Raw genomic sequence first — 21,037 nt, forward strand, 5'->3', positions numbered from 1 at the left:
GAAACATTGAAGATTACATACTGTGGAGATTCATGAAGTCAAAAAGAACCTACAAGATTTGGATTTTATCCTGTCAATGTGACATATAAATTAATTAAAATACATACTTCAGTTTTTAAGCAGCAGATAACAAAAGTTCTCAGAATAAGAGAATTTAATTTCAGAGTAATATTGATATCTTTTCATAACTTTGGAAACCCATGACAGATTGTAGGGAATCCCATAAAGAATTTCTCCTACAAAACTACAGAAAAAGGCTTATGTCATAAATAATTAACAGCTAAGGAACGTTAAGATTTTATAGCATCTAGTTAATGTTCAAGAATAATCAATCAACAATGAAGCATCTGGTAGAAAGTATAGATTTGGAAATAAAAGCATGTTTATGAAGAAATGTGCATTTACAACTGTAAAAGGTTTTAGATTTCTTCTCACTTCCAATTGTGTGATAGCCCATAATTTTTAGAAATTGGTACTTGAGCTGGCCAAAAACTCAATTCACATTAACTAAAAGCCCCAAAATATTTAAATGTCAGAATGTTTGCTGTCCAGATTTTCCCATTTTCTTTTTATTGAGACATTGAATTTCCATTGACCCTTCAAGGTAAATTTATCTCCTCTCCTTCCTCAATTGCATCACACTACAGAAAAATACATTATGAAGATCTTTGATCTAATGACGAAGTTTATAATAAAAAAAACACCACTGAAAACCAAACCAAGCAAAAACCACACTGTACTGGAACACAAGGTCCCCATCAGAAACTTTTTGTGTTCTTTATGTGTTATGTGGCTCAGAATGTAGAAAAAAAAACAACTGAAGATCAGGACCTCAGGATACAATTCTTACATGCAGAATCAACGAGCATTACCATTTTCTTGGTACTTAGACAATTTGCTGACCCGCTGTAACAGTCCTCTACTTGAGCAGTAATTCAAAATGATTTTGCCTTATCAAGTTGTTTTGTCTTCAGGCTGCAGGCTTTATTGAACTTATTTCCAGGCCTATTATGAATAAGGCTTTATATTGCAAATAATCTAAATATGATCTAAGCATCTCAGCGCAACTATGGATTGTGTTTTAAGATTAAACATATAAAGGGAAATCTTGTTCTGGTCTGTGCCTACACATAGATTCCCAAGAACTGCAGCTATGAGCTGCTGTCATCCATCTTGCCACAATCTCAACCTATTTTGAAGTGTGTCTTTTAAAAAATTTGACAGGTTAATCCCTCAGTTTCCTAGTGTCTGCAATTTTTTAACTACTATACCCAAATGCCAGCAGTTCTGACAGTGACCAGAAGGTGAATTATTCTTTATTCCTAAAAATAGATACTTGGGTTCATTTTCATCATCTTCATTCCTGAACTACAGCAACCAAAAGAGATCCAGATGTGAAGTGATCATTGAAAAGCCTCAAATTCTTCAAAAGGTAGCAAATAAACTTATTACCCAAATTGATGTCACCTCCAGGTAACACTGAGGACTGTAGAACGTCCATTAGTTTGTACAGTTTTCTCCTGCTCTACTTTTGTACATCTCTAACAAATAAATAGGATTCTGTAGAGCTTTCTATAAGAAATCTAATACCATAGATACTTGACCCAAGAGATGGACGGTTTAAATTGCTGAATAGACAGGAATCCCCACTATAGGATGCAGTCTCAGAAGGTGCACACAAAGTGTGTACGTGTGCACGGGAAAATGTAAAGAAGGGCCAGCTACTGCAGTATTACAGATCACATGCAGGTTTTAAAGCACTTTACAGAAGTATTCTTTTGTAAAATGCAGTAAATCTTACATCCACTTTTTTACATTTTACATTACATTTTTACATTATGAAATGACTTATTCAAAGTTTATCAGCAGGTCAGCAGCAGAACCTTGAATAAAACCTAGGCTGCCCAGCCCTACACATGCTGCTCAGAACACTACCCTGTCTTCTCTGCTATGCTATATTGTCCCTGAAAGAGACAGTAATGATCATTAGAAGAGAGCAGACATACCTGCATTATTCATTACAGTTAATACCTGTCCTATGGAAGTCAGCATCATGAAGAGAGTCACCAATAACAATGATGTCAAGAGAGATATTTGGTCACAGTACAGAATCCCAATGATACTATTGACAAAGGCAAAGTAAGAGTCACAGAATTTCTCTTTAGTTGGTATCAAAATGCAAGAGACAGAAACCTCTGATATACCAGAGATCAGTGAAGCAGGTTTACACAGTATCCCAGAGCATGGTAGATGCAAGCTACATACATTTCTTTCTAGGTTCCTCAAATGGAAACAGGTCTGTAAAAGTGCCTCTACATCGTTATTACAGGATTTCACAGTGGTTTCTAGAAACAGAAATCTAGCTACAAGAGTCACTGCTTACAAGCACATTTCTATAGGAAGACTGCTCAGACCTACATGATTTTTTTAAAACCCCCTTTAAAAGCAAGTTTTAAAAATTTATTTAAAATACAGAAGCTCCAGGTGAACATAGTTCTGATACACACACATGTAAAGCAAATTAAAAAAAGTTTAAGTGACTGCATTGAAAGGAAAAATAGTATTAAAAACAGACTGGAACTCCTTAGCTGATAAATTTCAGTAGAGTGCTCTTCTATTTAGATAACAATTTGTCTTTTAGTTGTACTACAGAAGAGTTGTATTAGCACACTGCATCTTAGTTATACAAGGACAGAAGATTTATAGATGCTGTTTGTAGTTCCATCTTCTTGATTCAAATAAAAGGAAGCAGCTGAAGAGAAGGTGAACCTACTTCATACTCTAATCTTATTCATTCAATCCACATGTGGTTTTTTTAAGGACACTACTAACCAGAAAATGGTTTTATGTTCATTAATGAAGTACATACAGACAAATATTTGATGCAGTTTTAGGATATATATTGAAATTATATTTTTTGGCATCTAGATGTAGGGAAATAACATGAACCGGATAACCTCAATTCTGAACAAGAAAAATCTAAATGTAGTTTGAAATGGGACAATGCTCTTAGTCATATAATTTAGTTTTAGGAAGTCCTGCCAGGAGCAGAGTTGCACTCTATGCTCCTTACGGGTCCCTTCCAACTTGAGATATTCTATGATTCTATGAAATTCTGTAGTATAGCATTACACATATAGCAAAACATGTAACTGAATAGCATAGCGTTTCCTGCTTAACATCCTATACATATATCTATACCAATTCAAAAGTCATAAGGTTTTACACTATATACACCATTGTGGCTAGTGTACAATGATGAATCTATTTCTTGAGGCTACATTTAGAGAATCTGTATTCAAACCTGAGATATGAAAGACTGATAACTCTAATAGCTGAGACAAAACATACTATGTTGTATTTTAAATATTTGTGAAAGTTAAATATATTTTATTTTACAATAATTATTTAGATTGTCTTGCAAATACTTGTGTTTTTAATAAAGGTCATTTGGGGTGGGGTGCTGGTAACGTCTGTAACATATGCACTTTAGAAAGGGTTTTTTTTTTTCTCTTTTGTAATTAATGCAGTTACCTCTGTAAACTTCTATATACACCTAAGAAAACAGTTGCCATAAACTTTCAATGTTGACATCTTCACTACTATAGTCTTATACCAAAGGTTTAAAGAAAAAAATTTCCTGATACATATTAAGACCCAACAAAAGTGTTTTGTTTCTAGTTACACAAAGATGGACTAGCTTTCTGAAAGTTAAAATTAATTTTAATTAAACAGGCTTTGTGCAAGAAACAAGGGAAAACAGTTTAATACCTTGTCCACTGATAGAAGTGAACACACAATAACTTACCTGGATGCAACATATTTTTCATACACTTCTTCCCTAGCTTTTTTGGCATCCTCTAGCTGAACCTGAAGTCTTTCAAGGCGATCTTCTTCATGTGCACAGCGAACACTAAGCTCCATGTTCTGGCGATTAAGATAATCTTTATCTTTTTGCAACAAGTTGAGGGATTGTTGTATGGTTACCAGCTATAAAAGGCATTAAAAAGAACACTTTAACATGAACTTCAAGATAAGTATTTAACCTATGTACACATATTTGCAATTTGATTTTAACTCTCTTCTGTGAAATCATCTGAACCAAAAAACTGTTTCACATAAGTTGGTGAAGTTTTATGCTGACTTTAATAAATTTGTAATTTTATGAGTTTTCATGATTTATTTCTGGTAGTTGGCACCTGAAAAAGAAATAGCGTCCCTTAATCTACTTCAGTATCTAAATTGTACTGAAGTACTGAATAGTGATAGTACTGAATAGTACTATGTCAGAAATACTGATGTTGAGTCTTGGTACCAATCTGTCATCATACTGGCTACAACATTCTCAGAAACAGAAGTGAAAAGTTTAAGGGTACCAGAGTGATGACTGCTCCATAAAGAAATGGTAAAACTGCTAGTTCTGGGGCTGAAGTATATCATGATTGTTGTGAACAAGGTAATGTTCCAGGCCAGCACCAATGGCAAAGAGGGTTACGTATATCTTGTTTTGACTTTCATTTAGCATGGTGTTGCTACAGAAGGCTGAACTGATGCCAAAGTAGAAACGTGAATGTCTTGTGAGTCTCTGTAACAGCATTCCAAATCATCAGATCAGTGGAGCAACTAGTTAAACAGCTGAAAATTCGTACACAATAATGCTTAGAGGCATGCTTCTCTCCATCTGCTCACTTGCTGAGCACCACAGAGGATGAGGTATAAATGCCTGTTCTATACTTTGTTTTATTTAAGGAAAAAAAACCTCAACTGTCCTCTCTCTTTCTAAGTAACAGGTTATACGTATATCCACAGTGAACACAGACATCATGGATTACTACATGAAGAAATATATCAAGGATTTACTATCCCTCCAACTCCTCCTCCCCTGGAGTAAATACTGTGTAAATGCTTACAACTGTAAGCAATTACTCTTTCAATACAGAACTTGTGATACTGTATCAGCGCACAAAAACCACCACGGACCATCCAGGAGATTCAAGTAATCACACAGTTTGAACTGGTATTTTAGTTTAAATCAGTGCTACTTTTATTCCTTCTCAGATTAATTTAAAGTTAATGAAAAAAAGCCAGCGTTGCTGCTACAGTGCACACAGTGATGTGTACATACCAACATGTACATGACAATACTTTTTTGGCCCATTGTTATACACCGAGAACAAACCTGCATTTTGATGTTCTCTTACAAGCTAGAACACTGGTGAATAAACAGCCTAACAAAGCCTTCAGATGGATATAAAAGAGGAGAATACAAAATATATTTTCTAATGAAAACTCAGTTTCTTCTAGTGTCTCACAGAATCTCTATGGCTACCTGTAAAATTAGGCAGAGGAATACTATCTTTAAAGTGGTAGTTATAGCCACTATTTTATCTGTAACACTGTTAAACAGAGACACTAAGGAACACAATCTCCCCTGAATTCTCTCAGGCATAATTGGTCTCTCTTACTCAGCTGCCAAAGTGTTAACACACAAAGATCCTCCATTTGATTCTTGCCCAGACCAGTACAGAAGTCAAGAACAACCTTCTCGGGAAGTGTCCCTTTCATATCACGTTAAGAAATGAATTCACAAATTAATTCAGAACGGCCAATCAATTATTTCTCTATTGCTTTTGTTTTTTCCCGGGAAGATTTCTATACAGAAACACAGCTTAAAAAATAGTCTTATTTTTTCATCGAAGTTGCACTGAGACACAAACCATATGATAATTAGTCAATGATTATATAAAGTGAAAAAGTTTCTTTCTTAAGGTTCAGTAAATGTCTCTTCCTCCTGAAAAGCTGTTGCTAAGTTACACCTACATCAGATGAAGGGAAAAATCCTTTATTGATTCGGATAGTTTTGGATAATTCTATCCTAACTAGCTTACTTAAGGTGAATAATTAATCCTGGAGGTTCAGTGAAGTAATCCTCCCTATCAACAATTTAGATGCAGAAATAGTGAAAATGGAATACTGAGTAATAGAAGCTTGTACTGGTATAAACCATCAAAAGTCCTATAGATCAAGGCAGTGGACTTAGAAACATTCTCTACATTATGATTCTCTCCGAGCACCTTGACCCAAAAGCTCTCATACATGCCATTAAGGGAGCCATCACTGAACACAATTCGTGACTCCTGGATGAATGAATTACTGAACAGAGAAGCAGCAAGGGACATTTCTCTGGACCTGACAGGCCTCAGGCTCTTGGAATATCTTTGAGGCAGCAGAAACACGTTCCCTTGTGCAATGCTAGTGCTACCAGAATGGCAGCGACTAAGATCTGGGTGAAGTGAGTGGCCTAACTGGATCAGAACTCACCAGACCCTAACAAAGATGAGAACCCCTCTGTGCCTGAAGAGACATTTATTCATTTTCCCAGCAGAAAGACTTTCAAAGACTAATGAAGACACGTTAGAGAAAAGCAGTCCATCACCCTAGCAGATAGTCCTGTCCAAAAGGGAAGCAGCACTGGAATTCCTTGTCAAGATGCAGTATCATAGAAAGACAAGGTCCAGAATAGCAGTCTTTCTGTTCCTGACACAGAACTAACTTCTGTAAAGGTGAACTGAAGGAAACTTCAGGAAACTGAACCATTGTACTAGAGAGTCACAGAGGAGAAAAACTATACACTCTATTATATCTAGAAAAAACATACACAACAAAACATAAGCCATACAGTAGCTCTGCCCTACTGTCACTATTTGATAGTGGTCAGAAAGAGCTAAAACAAGTTATAACTAGTTCTGTATCTTTTCAGGGACAGAGCATACTCACAGCCTTCAGTGGTAAACTTTGCTCTCAGGCCTCCCAGGTTCCTGAGCTTATTGGCAGAGTTTAGAAGATTGAAGCAAAGGAAGATTAAGCTAGAGACCTAGGAAAACGGCATTGTACATAATGCCTAGGGAAAACAGAAAGCACTTGACCAATGTTAAGGGAGATAGTCAACGTTGCTGTGAGGTTGGCCAGCTGTCTGAAAGATCATTGCAAGTGAGCAAGTCTTCTGATGACCAGAATCCACTTTCAAGGAGCAAGACCCAGGGAACTGTGAGTTGGTAAATCTAACCTCAGTCCCTGCAAAGATTATGAAGCAAACCCTCCTGAAGTCATATCCGTGCATATAGAGGAAAAGGTGACTGGAAACAACTAGCATGGATTTACCAAGGTCAAACTGTGCCTAGAAAACCTAACAAGGAAGTTGGCTCTATGGGTAGGGGGACAATTGTCCATGTCATTTACTTGGACTTTTTGCATGGCTTTCAGCCATCTCCCATAACATCTCCCTGGGAAAATTGGCAAAATACAGATTGGATAGGGAAATATCAGTTCAGCAAATTAAACATGAGCCAGAACTGTGCCCTGACAGCAAAGAAGGCCGAGTGCCTACTAGGCTGTATTAGCAACAATGCAGACAATAGATTGAAGAAAATTATTATTATCCTGTGTTCAGTACTTGTGAGACTGTTTGGTGTGCCATGTGCCACTCCAAGTTCCTTATAAGGACATATATTAACATACTGGAACAAGACCAGAAGACCTCTACCAAGATGGTCATGGACTGCAGCACATGATGTACAAGGGGCTGAGAGAAAGAGGGGTTTTTTCAGCCTTCAGAAGAGAAATCTGGTTGTGGAAAATCTTATTGCCATCTTCACCTATCCAACTGGAACATACAGAAAGAGTCAGACTCTTGGAAGTGCATAGTGACAGGACAACAGGCAATAGAAAAAAGCTGCAACAACTCTTTAGATTTTACAAAAGCTTTTTCACAAAGAGGGTGGACAAACACTGGCACAGAGTGTCCAGAAAGGCTGTGCAATCTCCATCCTTGGAAATATTCAAAATCAGCAAAGCCCTAAGCAACCTGACCTAAGCTGGCTCTGCACTGCATGGGAGGGTTGGACCAGCTGGTCACCTGAGGACCATTCTAATCTAAATTATTCTATGATCCTACAGGTGATCATGACAGACTTGATTAGACTAAGAATCAAATTCCCGAGGTGAAGAAATAGACAATTACTGAAATAAGAACTTTACGTTTACCTCTTTTGATAAGTCATTTCTTTCTTTAGCTTGTGCTTTGTGTGACACCTCTAATATTTCATATTTTCTTCTGAGTTCTGAAAATTCATGTTCAAATACATCACGTTCACTGTTAAAATAAAGTGAAACTATTAGATGCATAAAGTGTAATGAACAAGATTCCTGTGCATTTGTAACTTCTCAGCTTTCTTTCATTTAATGATGCTGACTTCTTCCAAGCAGTTACTCATAGGGCAATTAGTGATCTTACTTTTTTTAGTTAACACCTGCAACAGTATCTTATTATATGAAAGAATTTTCTTTGTTTTTAAGTATTTTAAAAAAAAATCCTAAATTATAATACAATAATCCTGAATTCCCATCCTAAACTATTTCATCCTCCTCTGATCATTCTTCTTTAGTGTAACTTTGGGCTATACATTTCTCTTCTTAGCAATGAACTGCAAGTACCCTTGTCCATCCTTTTAGCTTTATCAAGCTGTTGATGCTATTTCCCATGACATTCTCTTGAATCTTTTGCAGACATTGAAGTCTGATAAAAAGTAAAGCAACTTCATTCCCATCTTCCTAATCAAACAGAAAGCAATGTATACTTGTTCTCAGTTGCTACTCTCCCTTGTATACAGTCCCTTGATACCAGAGGAGGTTGTACTACTCTTCTCATGTTTAAAATACACATGACACAACTGCAAAAATTACGTTGGTGTCCTGAATAAGAGTGCTTTCTGTGTGCACAAATAGGCAGCTCTATGTCTCCATTCTATCTGACCCTGTCAGAACAGTGAGATGAATGAGCCAGTATGAGCTTGTCGCTTGGAAAAAAACTAACCAGCTTTATATTAAGCACAGCATGCTTCAAAACTGAGATAACTTGTAGTACACCAGAACTAGAAGATTTGACATAGCATTTCTAAAGGCAGAAATGAGCCTGGAAGTGATTAACTCCTGCAATGCTCCCAAATATCCTCCTTCAGTCATGCCAACAGTGCTCTCCTCCCCTCCCCTTCGTCTGTGCCTACCCAGATGAATACAACCTACTCTCTCAAATATAGTTTTGGCACGTTCATTCATGCCTTTTTCAACTCAAGACTATTTTAAATGTACACCGTTAAACACTAGGGCCATTCACATGAAAGTTATTACAATCCACTTATTAAGATGCAGTTGCACACGGGAAGCAAACCATAGCATCAATCCATCCTGTTTGCAACAAGCTTCCAGGTAGATTCCAAGGTTGTTTTAGTACATATAGCTGTGAACACTCATCCAAAAGACAGACTCTCCTTCAAATGACTTCGTGGCAAAGTCATTTGTGTCAGTAACTGTGCCTGAATTCATACAGTATGAACAGCTAAGGAGCTGGGGATTCATAATGCCCATTTTAATTCATTCCCCAAGAAATGTTGCAAAGGCCAGATTTCTTGTACTTGCAAGCACAATGAAAAAGACATCTGGGACCTGGACTGTGAAGTATAAGTCTATGAGTATATTCATAAGAAGTCCATTTTCACTATTTTGCAATTGTTGTTTACAAGATGGGCATTTAGACCATAGGCTAGAACTGCAAAATCTGTATTTTAAAAGTGAGAAGAGACACTAACTTCCTGCAGTTAAACCAATTCAGTAAGGTAATCCTAAGATTCTCTGACAAAGAGTTCTCATAACAGCCTTTTCAAATTTTTGGTTACAAGGTTATCTTAAGTTGTAAATATTAATTCCCAAAGTCCTACCTTCTTAATTCACTGTGTAAGCACCACACAGTAGAGCATAGGGCCTTCTGTTAGATCATTGCTTTTAAACTAGGAAAAAAGAATATTTGTTCTAAGATGCTTGGCATCAATAACTCCCACTTCTTCAGTTGCAACAAGACTGGTAGACTCTTTGTGAAAGCACAGTAAATCCCTAAATATAAAATTTTAGGAAGATAATTTGATGCATCAAATTTCAAAATGTTATTCATCTTATGACTGCCATATACTACAGGAATTAATTGAACCATCAGTGGATTGAGGTAAGGAAAAATATCTGTGGTGCGCATAAGACAAAAAAATAAAATTAAAAACTCTAGTCAGTCAAGATTGAAGTTTATCTATTAACATTTGTACGTTAGTAGAACACTTGCATTATAGAGATACCTACCGTTTTACTTTATCATAGTTCTCTTGTCTGTAATCACCTTGCTGAATCATCTGCTTAGTATCAGCCAGTTCCAATGTTAAACGTTGGCATCTAACCTCAAGCTCTGACCGATTCCTCCTCTCGTCTTCATAGCTCTAGAAGGCAAGACATTTTGAAATGGTCACAGCTACACTGATATTTACTTAAAGTAATCACCAACTAAGTTTTGTGAAAGCCTCTTATGGATATTCAAGTGCTAGTATTTTCATTTGTCTCAGTATTTGGAAATCTAGCACATATCACAAAGTAGCCAGCTATACCGATACTCAACTTACTTTTATCTTATTCTAAATAGTTGATTAACATACCTATTTTTTCTAAGACATTTCTCCATTAGCACAACTTTCAAGAGCAGCACAAAAGTCACACCACCTTTGCAACATTTTCAAACAAGTTTCCTTGTGAAGATTCTTTTTCTCAAATGGACTAGTAAGAGGATTGGTCGTTTAGAAAGTTTGGAAACTTCTGTCATTATATGAAAAATTTCAGCCAGTTACTCCCAAACTGTATCTGGTAACTTATGCTTACTGAAGCATATATCATCCAAAGATTTGGTGGAAGAAGTAAAAAAAAAAAAAAAAAAAAAGGTGCTTATTTAACAGTCTATCAGCATTAATTTCAATTTTCCCTTTTTTTTCCTCATGCATTTTGAAAGACTACATTAGGAACCAGAAAAAAGGGACCAAAGCAAGAGAACACACAGAAAGTATTGTCTTTTAAAACACTGGTTATTCCTTTTGAAGATAAGGAAATTTCCTAATCATCATACTCTTCCCTCCCACCTCCCACAGGAATAGCAGACTATTGTACCTTAATTGCCAATCCAGGCTCCATTTCTCAGATTTTTCTACAAAGTAGGTAGATATTTTCACAAACTTACCTTACTTGCTTGTCCTAAATGCTGTACTACTCAGCAATTTCTTCACAAAAACAACCAAAAATAATTCTCATCCACCTATACTAGGGAAAACTGACAGCAAAGAGAGTTGCTTGTTCAAAATTTGAGAATACCCCCTGGCATCTAGATTTTTCCCCATATTCTGCTATGGTCGATACATATTAAGCTCAACAATGGATGCCTGATAAACAGTAACTCCATCTGGTTATACCATATGAACATGATAATATTATTCACTGAAGGTGAACACAAAACTAAATGACTACTTTAAGACGTGATCACTGAACTAACCATTTAGCCACTGCAAATTAAACTTATTTTGCAGTGAGGGACATTGTATGAGCACATAATTTTTTGAAATAATCTGAAAGCTATGCTTTACACAGTTATAAGAGAAGACAGTAATTGTGCCTAGCTAGTTTTTAACAGACAAGAAAAGTTTAGGACAACTGCAATTACCAAGTGGATGACTCCTAAATACAGCTTCCCAGAACAAATGAACACAAGGATAATACTCTAGGATAGGGATGGAGGGGCACAAAGAACACTGATCAAATTCACAGGTACCATAAACTGAAAGACTGACAGAATGCCTTCTTGAAAACACAAACCTAAATACTTGGTAAGACACTACGGAGAAGTTCCCTGAGCTATTAAACATACTGTAACTATCCTGTTGATAAATAAGAATTTTTTGGTTTGTATTTCACAAATCTAGTAATTTTCACCTTCACTAAAATCCCATTAGATCAATCACAAAAATCACAACACTGAGAAAGTTTTCACGAGGATTTTGGATGGCATATCATTAAGAACACGTCATCTAAAGATACGATTGTTATTCATCCTAACATACTGGTATATGTGGCTTATTTTTATGTTTACCCTAATTAATGGATACACATTAAGCAAATTAACACTACAGAACACTTTCTTCTTAAGCCAATTAACATGCCATCATTTATAAAGATGGCATTATTGTAACAGTAAAGCCTCTGTTAGATGTTTTTAAAGGTGTTGCCTACAAGTTACTTAGAGTTTCAAATATGTAACATACAGGTGCAAGTACCCTGTTATACAGTGCAAACATGACTCATCTTGCAACAGGAAATAGTGGTAAGGGCACTTAACTTTTAAGAGCAACTTGAAAGATTAAGTTTGGATACAATTCCTCTGTGGATATCCAGTGCCATTCTGCTAATACTATGCTGGAATTCATACACCCTTCACAGAGTGGGCTATTTAAGCTCCTACAGTATTACACATTTAGCAGCTAGAAGACAACTACCAAAAGTATAAAATTAAATTGATATACCTCTGGACAAATTTGTCATTAATAGCTCTAAAGCACCAATTAAAAGAACACTTAAATGTCTACAAAATTAGAGCCTTCTAATACCCAAGACCTAAACTAGGTTTTGAATTTTATTTAACAAATCAGTTGTTAATGTCATGTAACAACACGGTAACTCCAGGGAAGGGGAGGGAAGTTAAATCCTACTTTTGAAAAGTGATACTAAGACATACCTAAAGTATCGAACTGTTAAACAGATAATTAAAGAAAGGGTGTTTGTTTTGTTTGCTTTTTTTTTTGCCCCTTTTTTTTTTTTTTTAAAGATTTACTATAATTCTTGAAGAAATACTAATTCTACTGCATAGGTCACTGTTTTCCAACTACTTAATCTTTTAGGTGTCAAAGTTGTATTTTAATCACAGGAAGAAATGGGACAAAGCAAGCTATAAAACAGTCCATAGGCTAACAGACAAAACCCCCATGTGGTATGCGTATCTCCAGGTAGCAGACACATGAGCTTCTGGACTTCTATAGCAATAAATCTTAAAGACATACAATCAAGCTGCCTGTGCTTAGGAAGAATGAGCTTTGCATGTGATGAAGCTAATTTAGTTTATAACAATGTCCATATACCCTGAATTGTAAGATCTCTGCAATGGAACAGCTTTATCTTTCAATTTATCTCCAAGAGATAGCTTGGAAGTCTTGATGAACAGCTTTGTCCTGCTGAAGCAAAAAGGGGGCTTTTAGAAGGATCAAGATACAGAGCACTTCCAAGGACATGAAAGAGGCCCTAGAAATAAAACCAATAAATAAAAATAACTTAAGTAAGCCCATAAACCTTAAAAAAATTAAAGGACAAACAGTACATCCTCACATGGAACATGATTGCAATGATCCTGCCAACAATGCATGGCTTTTCTTCAGCTTCTTACTAATTTTTGCTACTGCAGAGAGCAGCAACTCGGACAGATGAGGTGGTTAAAACAAACCAACCCATCCTACGTGAGATGGGTAGGCAAACATCGCCTAATGAATTGTTAACAGAGCTGTCCAAGAGACCCAGTATTAACCAGTACAGGTGGTTTCTACAGAGCATATGAAGCAGTACCTACCAAGCACTTCTATTTGGTTTATAAACACTGTCAACAGATGGATGTTTCAAGCAAGAAGATTCTGAACTTGCCTGATCTGCATCATTTAAAACCCAAACTAGTAGAGAAACTAAAGATCTAATGACAGACCTCAGTTTTATGATATTAAGCTTCACTGTTATCTTCCATCTGGAATGAACAGCAGCTTATAGCAGTCACTGAAATGAACACCTATCTAAATTTCAAGTACAAAAACTGGTTGACATACTTTCTGAACAAACTTAGTAACACACAATACATGGTAGGGATTAGTTGATCTTTCAAAAACCCTTTGGGGATAAGAAGATAAACAACAGAACTGCAGGGAAAATTCATCAGCCAATCAAGCAGAAGGAGCATGACTTCTTCACACTGACTACAGATAAGTCTGTGGAACAAAGTGATCCTGCTTTTAAAAAGCTTATTTAAAAGAACTTCATCTTTGAAGGCTCAGTTACACAAGTCAGTGCTTTCTGTCATAACCTAAGGTACATGAAGGTCCTAGGAAAACGTAAAGCTACTATACAATTGTGATGTGAAAACCAATTCCCTCAAGTTATTTGGATGAGGTGCTGCTACTTAGTAAAGATGAAATTTTGCTTCAATCTGTTTACATAGTATGCATTCAAAAGTTACTGTTCAATACATTATTTATTTGACTACAATTGCCTAAATGTCAGGAAGAAGTTATATATAACTGAATGAATAAGACATCTCTTCTAGTATGTTGATATGAAATTGGTAATCTGCCAAGGACTGTAGATGGGGCACTGTCTGCCACAAAAAAATAATAAAATAGGGAAGCTCTACAAGTAAGGTAAGAAAGAAAAGCTTTGGCATAAGTACCTCTATTGCAAAAGAAAGTGGGAATAAAAAGCTCTTTCTCTCCAGATCTGAGCTGACTAGAATCTTAAGTGAAATACTCTCAGGTGAAAAGGATCCTTGAGATCAGTGCATTAGAGACTAGAAGTGAGCCATTTGGTACTTCTGAACAACAACTAGCAGTCTATACAAGTCATAGTTATATATCAAAAGAGGTAGAAAGACACTGGATAGAAAAGGGAACTTTCATAGATATGTAAGTTTTCTTGAGTCTTGGAAATATTAAACTGCTGCCCCAAGCTAATAGTTATCGGTAGAACATTTTTCTTTGTAGCTTTTTTACTGAACAACATAAATATGAAGGAAAGAAGGCACATATCTCACATAGGATTAAGGCCTCGTGTCCTTTCTAGAGAGATGTGAAAACCAAGTAATCAAAGCACTGCTTGAAAGAATTGGTGTCAGGGAGCTGGGGAAGGGTTCTAGAGTGCAGTCTTTAATTAAAGATGTGTAAACTTCAGAAGAAATCTGAGCGAACACAGCCCTCCTGGAGTAGCAACAGTAGCCTCAATTTCACAACATTCAGATACATCTAGCACCAACCGATCCTTTGAGTGCAACAGCTTAGTTCATTCTTTGAAGACCGTAGAAAGGTTTTTCCTCCAGCTGTGAAACAGTATCACAGAGAAAATTGTTAGTTATGTCTAGCAAAACCTGACAGCTGCTAATCCTAGTTCAGAGACGAGGTCTTAGAATCCTGAGATCGTTGTCTTACATACATCCAGCTTTGTCTGTAGGCTAACTATAGCTTTTAGATAACTGTCATACTATAAATTTGGTTGCAAGTCCTGAAGGCAACTTCATAGAAAAAAAAAAAAAACACAAACCACTAAAGAAAGGAATCTCTGATAAAACTGTATCAAGACCAAATTCCAGGAAGACATTGCCAAGAAACTCATAGCCAGAAGAAGAAAGCAATACTTAATCTTCTAGAGCTACAAAGAAAAGCAGAATTTCCTTCTCAGGCTCCCTCCCAGCCTTGAGAGAAACACGTGAGTAGTAAATTACATCTGTTTGCGGGAGGTTCTAACCACTTTGGAAGCAAACAACTCTGAAAATAGTACACTGATGTTCAGCATGGAAACATGCACAGCAGAAGCTGGTTTTGTTTCTGGGATGCTCCTGGTAATACAAACTATAGCTGCACTTTCTACTCTATCTGTACCTCCAAAGGTGGTGGTGCCAACATTATTTGTACTTGAAGTACTGAGCACTGTAAAAGGAGGACTGAAACAAGTCTGTACTATACATTTGGTAACAGATCAGTCAGCACTGCAATACAAGAACATTGCTTTTACCAGTTCCACCATCTTCCCCCAGTCTGTTGCTGCTGCACCTAGAATCAGAGGAACTGCACTGGTCTAAATCACAGATGCAAACACAGTGTACAGAGAGTCATTAACTCAGTGCTAGTACTGCAGAACCACTTACACTGACCACTTTAAGAATGGAAACAAGTGACAAAGATCTTTTGACCCTAGCTGTATTTATCAGATTATGTTCTAGTGCTAGAAATCCATCTTTATGCACTGTTCTCTGCTAGCAGTTGTCAGAAGCAGCTCCCCACTACTGGGTCTGTGTTATAGATTCAACAGGCTTTGATTAAGCACTAACACAGAGCAGCAACAATTACAAGAGAACTTTGTTACAAAGTTGTAGAATTTTAGTGGTCTTACTCCTCAGCATACTAAGAATTAAAGGAGGGCTAATAGAGGCTGATACACAATTAGAACCTTACGCTCCTTCTGAGCAAACAAAATATATTTTCATATACCTAGAGTACAAATACAGGTGATAAACGTTTGAAAGATGTCTTTTATACCCTTAAGTCAGAAATAAAAGTTTTTTCCAATACAAATGAATTAATGAATTGCCTAGAGATAAAGAACATGTGGATTTCTCAAGTCTTAGAAAATTAGTTTCTACAAGGCTACAATGACAATTCAACTTTTACCAAGCTTCCTAGCTGGTACAGTTGAATGCTTATAAACTCAGTTGGCTGAGAGGCCACAATACCAGGTCACTGCACCCACTTTTGTGCCAGGCTAGGTCTGTTGTGCCAACAACAAGTTTTGTTAGGGTTTTTTTTAGTGGCGCTTCCCCCCACACTCACACAATCAAAATAATATGGTAGCACGTAGCAAAAAAAGATTTAGTGGGATTGAAGACCTGATTTTATATAACTAATACACTGCCATATCAGCTCATCGTAATAGCATTCAGAGAATAGAACTACACTGGTTTGCTTTTTCACAAAAAAGTATATAAATGCTCAGGAGCAGAGAAAACAAAACAATCTAAGTGTTTTACATTCACACTCCAAAACACGAACACTAAAATTAGAGCTTATTTCCTTTGACCAAATTAAAGGATTACAGCCATTCTGTCACAAAATAACACAGTTGATGTTATACAATGGTTGTCTTATTTGATTAATTCATTTCACATTTAAATTTTCCTGGAGTTGGCTTAACATATTACACAAGTTTGGATCTTCCTTTAAACTTCTTCAATTCTTTGTTGGCTAGATAGTCTTTCCTATGACTCTACACCTAATTCTCTCATGACTTCATTTCTGGGTGAATCTACATATATAAAACTTACTCAAACCTAGTGTGTCAGCCATGAACAACCAGAGGAAGCCAGCAAAATCCTCCTCCCCAAGCCATTAGTAGCTAATAGAAAGATGTGGGCTAAGCATGTATTTTAGTTCATTTCCATGTTCCACAAAGCGGGAAAACATGTTGAAACTCATTAGGAAGAGCAATATCTGCAACAGTAGAAAATAAGGAATGCTTATTGTAGGAAGTGGTTTATTCTCACAGAGAAGAAAAAAAAAAGATTGTCTTAATTTCAGTGACAACTATTTCAAATGTCTGTATTGGTAGTTTCCTAATGAATTTTTAAACCCAGAACAGAGACTTTGTTGATAAACTATGTAGAGAACAGAAATATTGTAACTGTTGGAGAAAACTTAAAATTTTAGGAATATTGGATGGGAAACCAGAGGAAGGATTTCAAGAGTCTAAGTTACTAAATAACAGGCAAGAAACTTCAGTAACTGTTTCATGTAGCTGGAAATAAAGAATGATTGGAACACCACAAAACCAGTAAAGAACTATAAGAGCTTAAGTAAGACTTTGAATGAAACTCCGCTTTATTTCCTGCTGATAAATTTCCTTGCAATAAAGCTTGACCTTATCGAAGGAGCTCAAATAATTACCCCAACATTACACCCTGAAACCATTTCTTCATAAACTGCAAAAGATGAGTAGGTACTTTAGAATCTCTAATGTACTTAGTACATTAGTACTCTAATGCACCCTCACGTACTGATGATGTTCCTCTTACCTTATTATCTGAAACAGCCTGAGGTACCTTGTTAGTGACACTCATCAAGTCATTAGGTCAAACCTGAACTTGCCAGAAACAAAATATCAAGACTCTTAAGTCTCTCCACACATAAAATACCTCCTGTCAGGTCACATTTCATTAAATATCCAAAACACACCATCTTTATGCATAACTGATACAGTAAAGACTTGGGTTTGGGGTTTTTTTGAACATATGGAAGAACTGTAGTAAGCAATCTTATCTGAAACCTGAGAATCCTAAGGAATAATTTTATTAACAACTGTAAGCTTTTTTTTCCTTGTGAAATTTCAACATCTTCATCTTCTTCCCTGACTTTTTTTTAAATGAGAAATTCATTCTCACTAATTGTCTCTCATTTTAGGCTTGATTATGCAAACAGGGTATAAGCATTCAAAGAACCACCTCAGTTCAACACAAGTGACATTCTAGTGCTTTCTCAAAAGAAAAGCACAGTAAACTTCAAAAAGTTGAAAAATAAATCAGTGGCAAAGGTGGATACTGCCACCATGTGGTATAAAAAGAACAAAATAAGAAGTTTTTACATTAAATAAAGGTCCATGTACCAAGAAACTTGTTTCTAGCACAACTTTAATTATTATTATCTACTATCCTGTTAAACTGCTGCAGCAAAAGTTAACACAGATGTCAGTCAAATCTCAAAAGGCTAAAACCCTCCTGCAGAATTTTATTAAATCAGAGCACATTAAATGCACAATGAAGGAAAATGCTCACGTAAATGAAAGTTAACAGGATTAACTTAATATCAATTATGAGTAGAGATGATGACACAAAATAATGCTGAAGCACACAAATGCACCAATTTTACTGACCACTTTTTTTAATTCAATCATAAAGAGAAATTAAAACAATATGAATTTCACAAGATAATCCTGTATAATTAATATCTCTCTACATCTGATTATTCCACAAGTAAATTTTGAGGAAAAAAAGGCAGTAACTAAAGAATAATTTCAGAAGTAGTAAAATGACAGTGGCGTTTAAGTTCCTGATAGCCAAGACTTGGATAAATATACTCTGGGTACCTGAAACTGTCTTATCACAACTTCAGACTTATGTGGAACTAAACTAAAATACAAATCATCCTAGCTGTATACATACCAAGAATACTATAAACATTTATAAAATGTTTAATTAAAACCTTAAAAACAACATTCCTTTTACAGAGTTTCAACTCCTTTACTCTTTGAAAAATCACAATTAAATATATTTAGGTAATTTTTTTCTCTACTTCTGACATTTATACCTTACATGAAATCAAATTAACTTTTCCTTTTGTACAGAAGTAAATAGGAAACTTAAAATATAAGAAGTTGAAAAACATAACAAGAGAAGATGCAACCCCAAAGAATTCTTAAAAAATGCATTTTTATAACATTAAAACAAAAAGGTGAAGCAAATTACTACCAAGACATCACCATCTCGAAAACTATACACTGAACCACCCTTATGTCTTCAACCTCTGCTGTATGGATCGCCTGTCTCAGCTTCCCCACCTTGAACCTTGTCCTCACAACATAGCTGGTAAGAGTCTATCCCAAACAGTCTCGTGAGCAAATCTTGCAGCGTAGCCATAACATAAAATTAGCTGCTATGCAAGAACGTATGTAGCACATTTCCCTCTTCCTTCCCTCTCCGCTCCCTTCTCCCACCAGTAATTTTTGTACATTAAAGCTTTTATATGCAATACACAAATAATGATTTGGAGAATGAGGTTTTTTTACTCTATATATATATTTACACAGTTTCTTAATTGAGATAATTAAGGTACACAGACCTCTGTCATATGCTTCAGCTGGGATTTGTACCCACTTAGTTCTTCTGTTAGGCTCTCCTTTTTCATCTGTAGATCACTTAGCTCTTTTCTTAAGGAATGGACTACTTCATAGAATCGGATCTAGGAGAACAAGATATATATTCAAAATGGAGTCTAGCAAAATTGCAATTGCAAAACTACAATCCCCAAAACAAATCAGCTCAACATTTTATGACAATAATTCACCAAATGATTTCTAGTGCATCCCAGAAACCTGGTTGAGGCCGGGGGGTGGGGAAATGTCAAAGCAAAGACAATGTCTTTCTTCAGCCTTTGACAGCAGCAGCTAAATTATCAGTTTGTGTTTGGCACTGAATAATAAAAAAAAGCAGAATAAAGGTAAAGATATACATTTCTATTCAACTAAGGCAGCTCCCAGTCAAGCTGCCCAATTAAGAAATACAGCTACAAATGGACTACGTTGTCCCACCCTCTTACTTGTGCCAACTCTAAAGCCTATTTGATTAACAGTGTAAAAAGAAAAAAAAAGCCTATTTAGCAATAAACCAACTTAACTTGCTAACTTCCCCCAAGCCAATATAAATTTTTATGGGATGTGTAGAAATGGAGAGAGATTAGTTTTGTTTTCTGCCAGTTCAGTGTGCTGAATCTGCACCAAGAAAAACGCAAGAGCAAGCACAAGAGCAATGCAAGGAAGCGGGAACAGCACATAACCAGGAAGAACTGTGACACACTCCACATACACACTTTCATCAGTAACATTGCTATATGGGTTCATCTGCATCGTGCAACTAAGCCTCTGAAAGACTCTGCTGAATTAACACTGAAAAAAAGCCTTATAAAGGGATTTTTTTTTAAAAATAAATCTAACACATACTCCTCTCTTCGCCCACTCCAGTCATATGCATAGTTTCAGACAAATAAGTCTCAGATCCATAAAACTTTTCCAGAGCATTTCTACTGAACAAGAAAAAATACTAGAAAACACAGTAGTAAAACCACAAAGTCAGTAGCAAGACAAAAAGACACAAAACAAAGAAAGAGCTTTTTTGAAATACACCCACACGCATGTACACAGAGGTTATTACTCCCAGGTTAACTTGATACATTAAAAAGTTTGTTTTGGGGGATGAAAAGGAAAGATTAGTTAACTAAGTAGTATTTTCATGCAAAATCTACTCCATACCCCCATCATTAACTCTTTGTTTGATATATGATTAAAGAAGAAATACAAGCAAGAAAGCACAGATAAAGTAAGCATTCAAGAGCAAGCTGTACTTCACTTCCATGCAGAAGGAAGACAGGTCTCTGTTTTGCTACCTGTAAAGAGCAGAAGACAAAGAACAGTTCCAGGTATATTCCATATAATTGACAGCATACAATTCTAAAAAAACACAGAAGCCATGGAAATTTACGATGTAAACATAGGTGTAGTTTGC

At 36.1% G+C, this 21,037-nt stretch overlaps 1 protein-coding gene across 2 annotated transcripts in view; it reads right to left on the bottom strand.

Moving 5' to 3' along the window:
• PIBF1 (progesterone immunomodulatory binding factor 1) overlaps window positions 1–21,037 on the bottom strand; it is a 120,669-nt gene that overhangs the window by 90,720 nt on the left and 8,912 nt on the right. For both annotated transcript variants that reach the window (XM_074815532.1, XM_074815533.1), the window contains exons 5-8: window positions 19,599–19,718; window positions 10,183–10,316; window positions 8,044–8,152; window positions 3,809–3,990 (exon numbers count right to left, since the gene is read on the bottom strand). In XM_074815532.1, coding sequence (XP_074671633.1) covers window positions 3,809–3,990; window positions 8,044–8,152; window positions 10,183–10,316; window positions 19,599–19,718 — 545 coding nt within the window. The remainder of the gene's footprint in view (window positions 1–3,808; window positions 3,991–8,043; window positions 8,153–10,182; window positions 10,317–19,598; window positions 19,719–21,037) is intronic.

The sequence above is a fragment of the Strix aluco genome, chromosome 2 (genome assembly GCF_031877795.1).
Source record: "Strix aluco isolate bStrAlu1 chromosome 2, bStrAlu1.hap1, whole genome shotgun sequence".
NCBI lineage: Eukaryota > Metazoa > Chordata > Aves > Strigiformes > Strigidae > Strix > Strix aluco.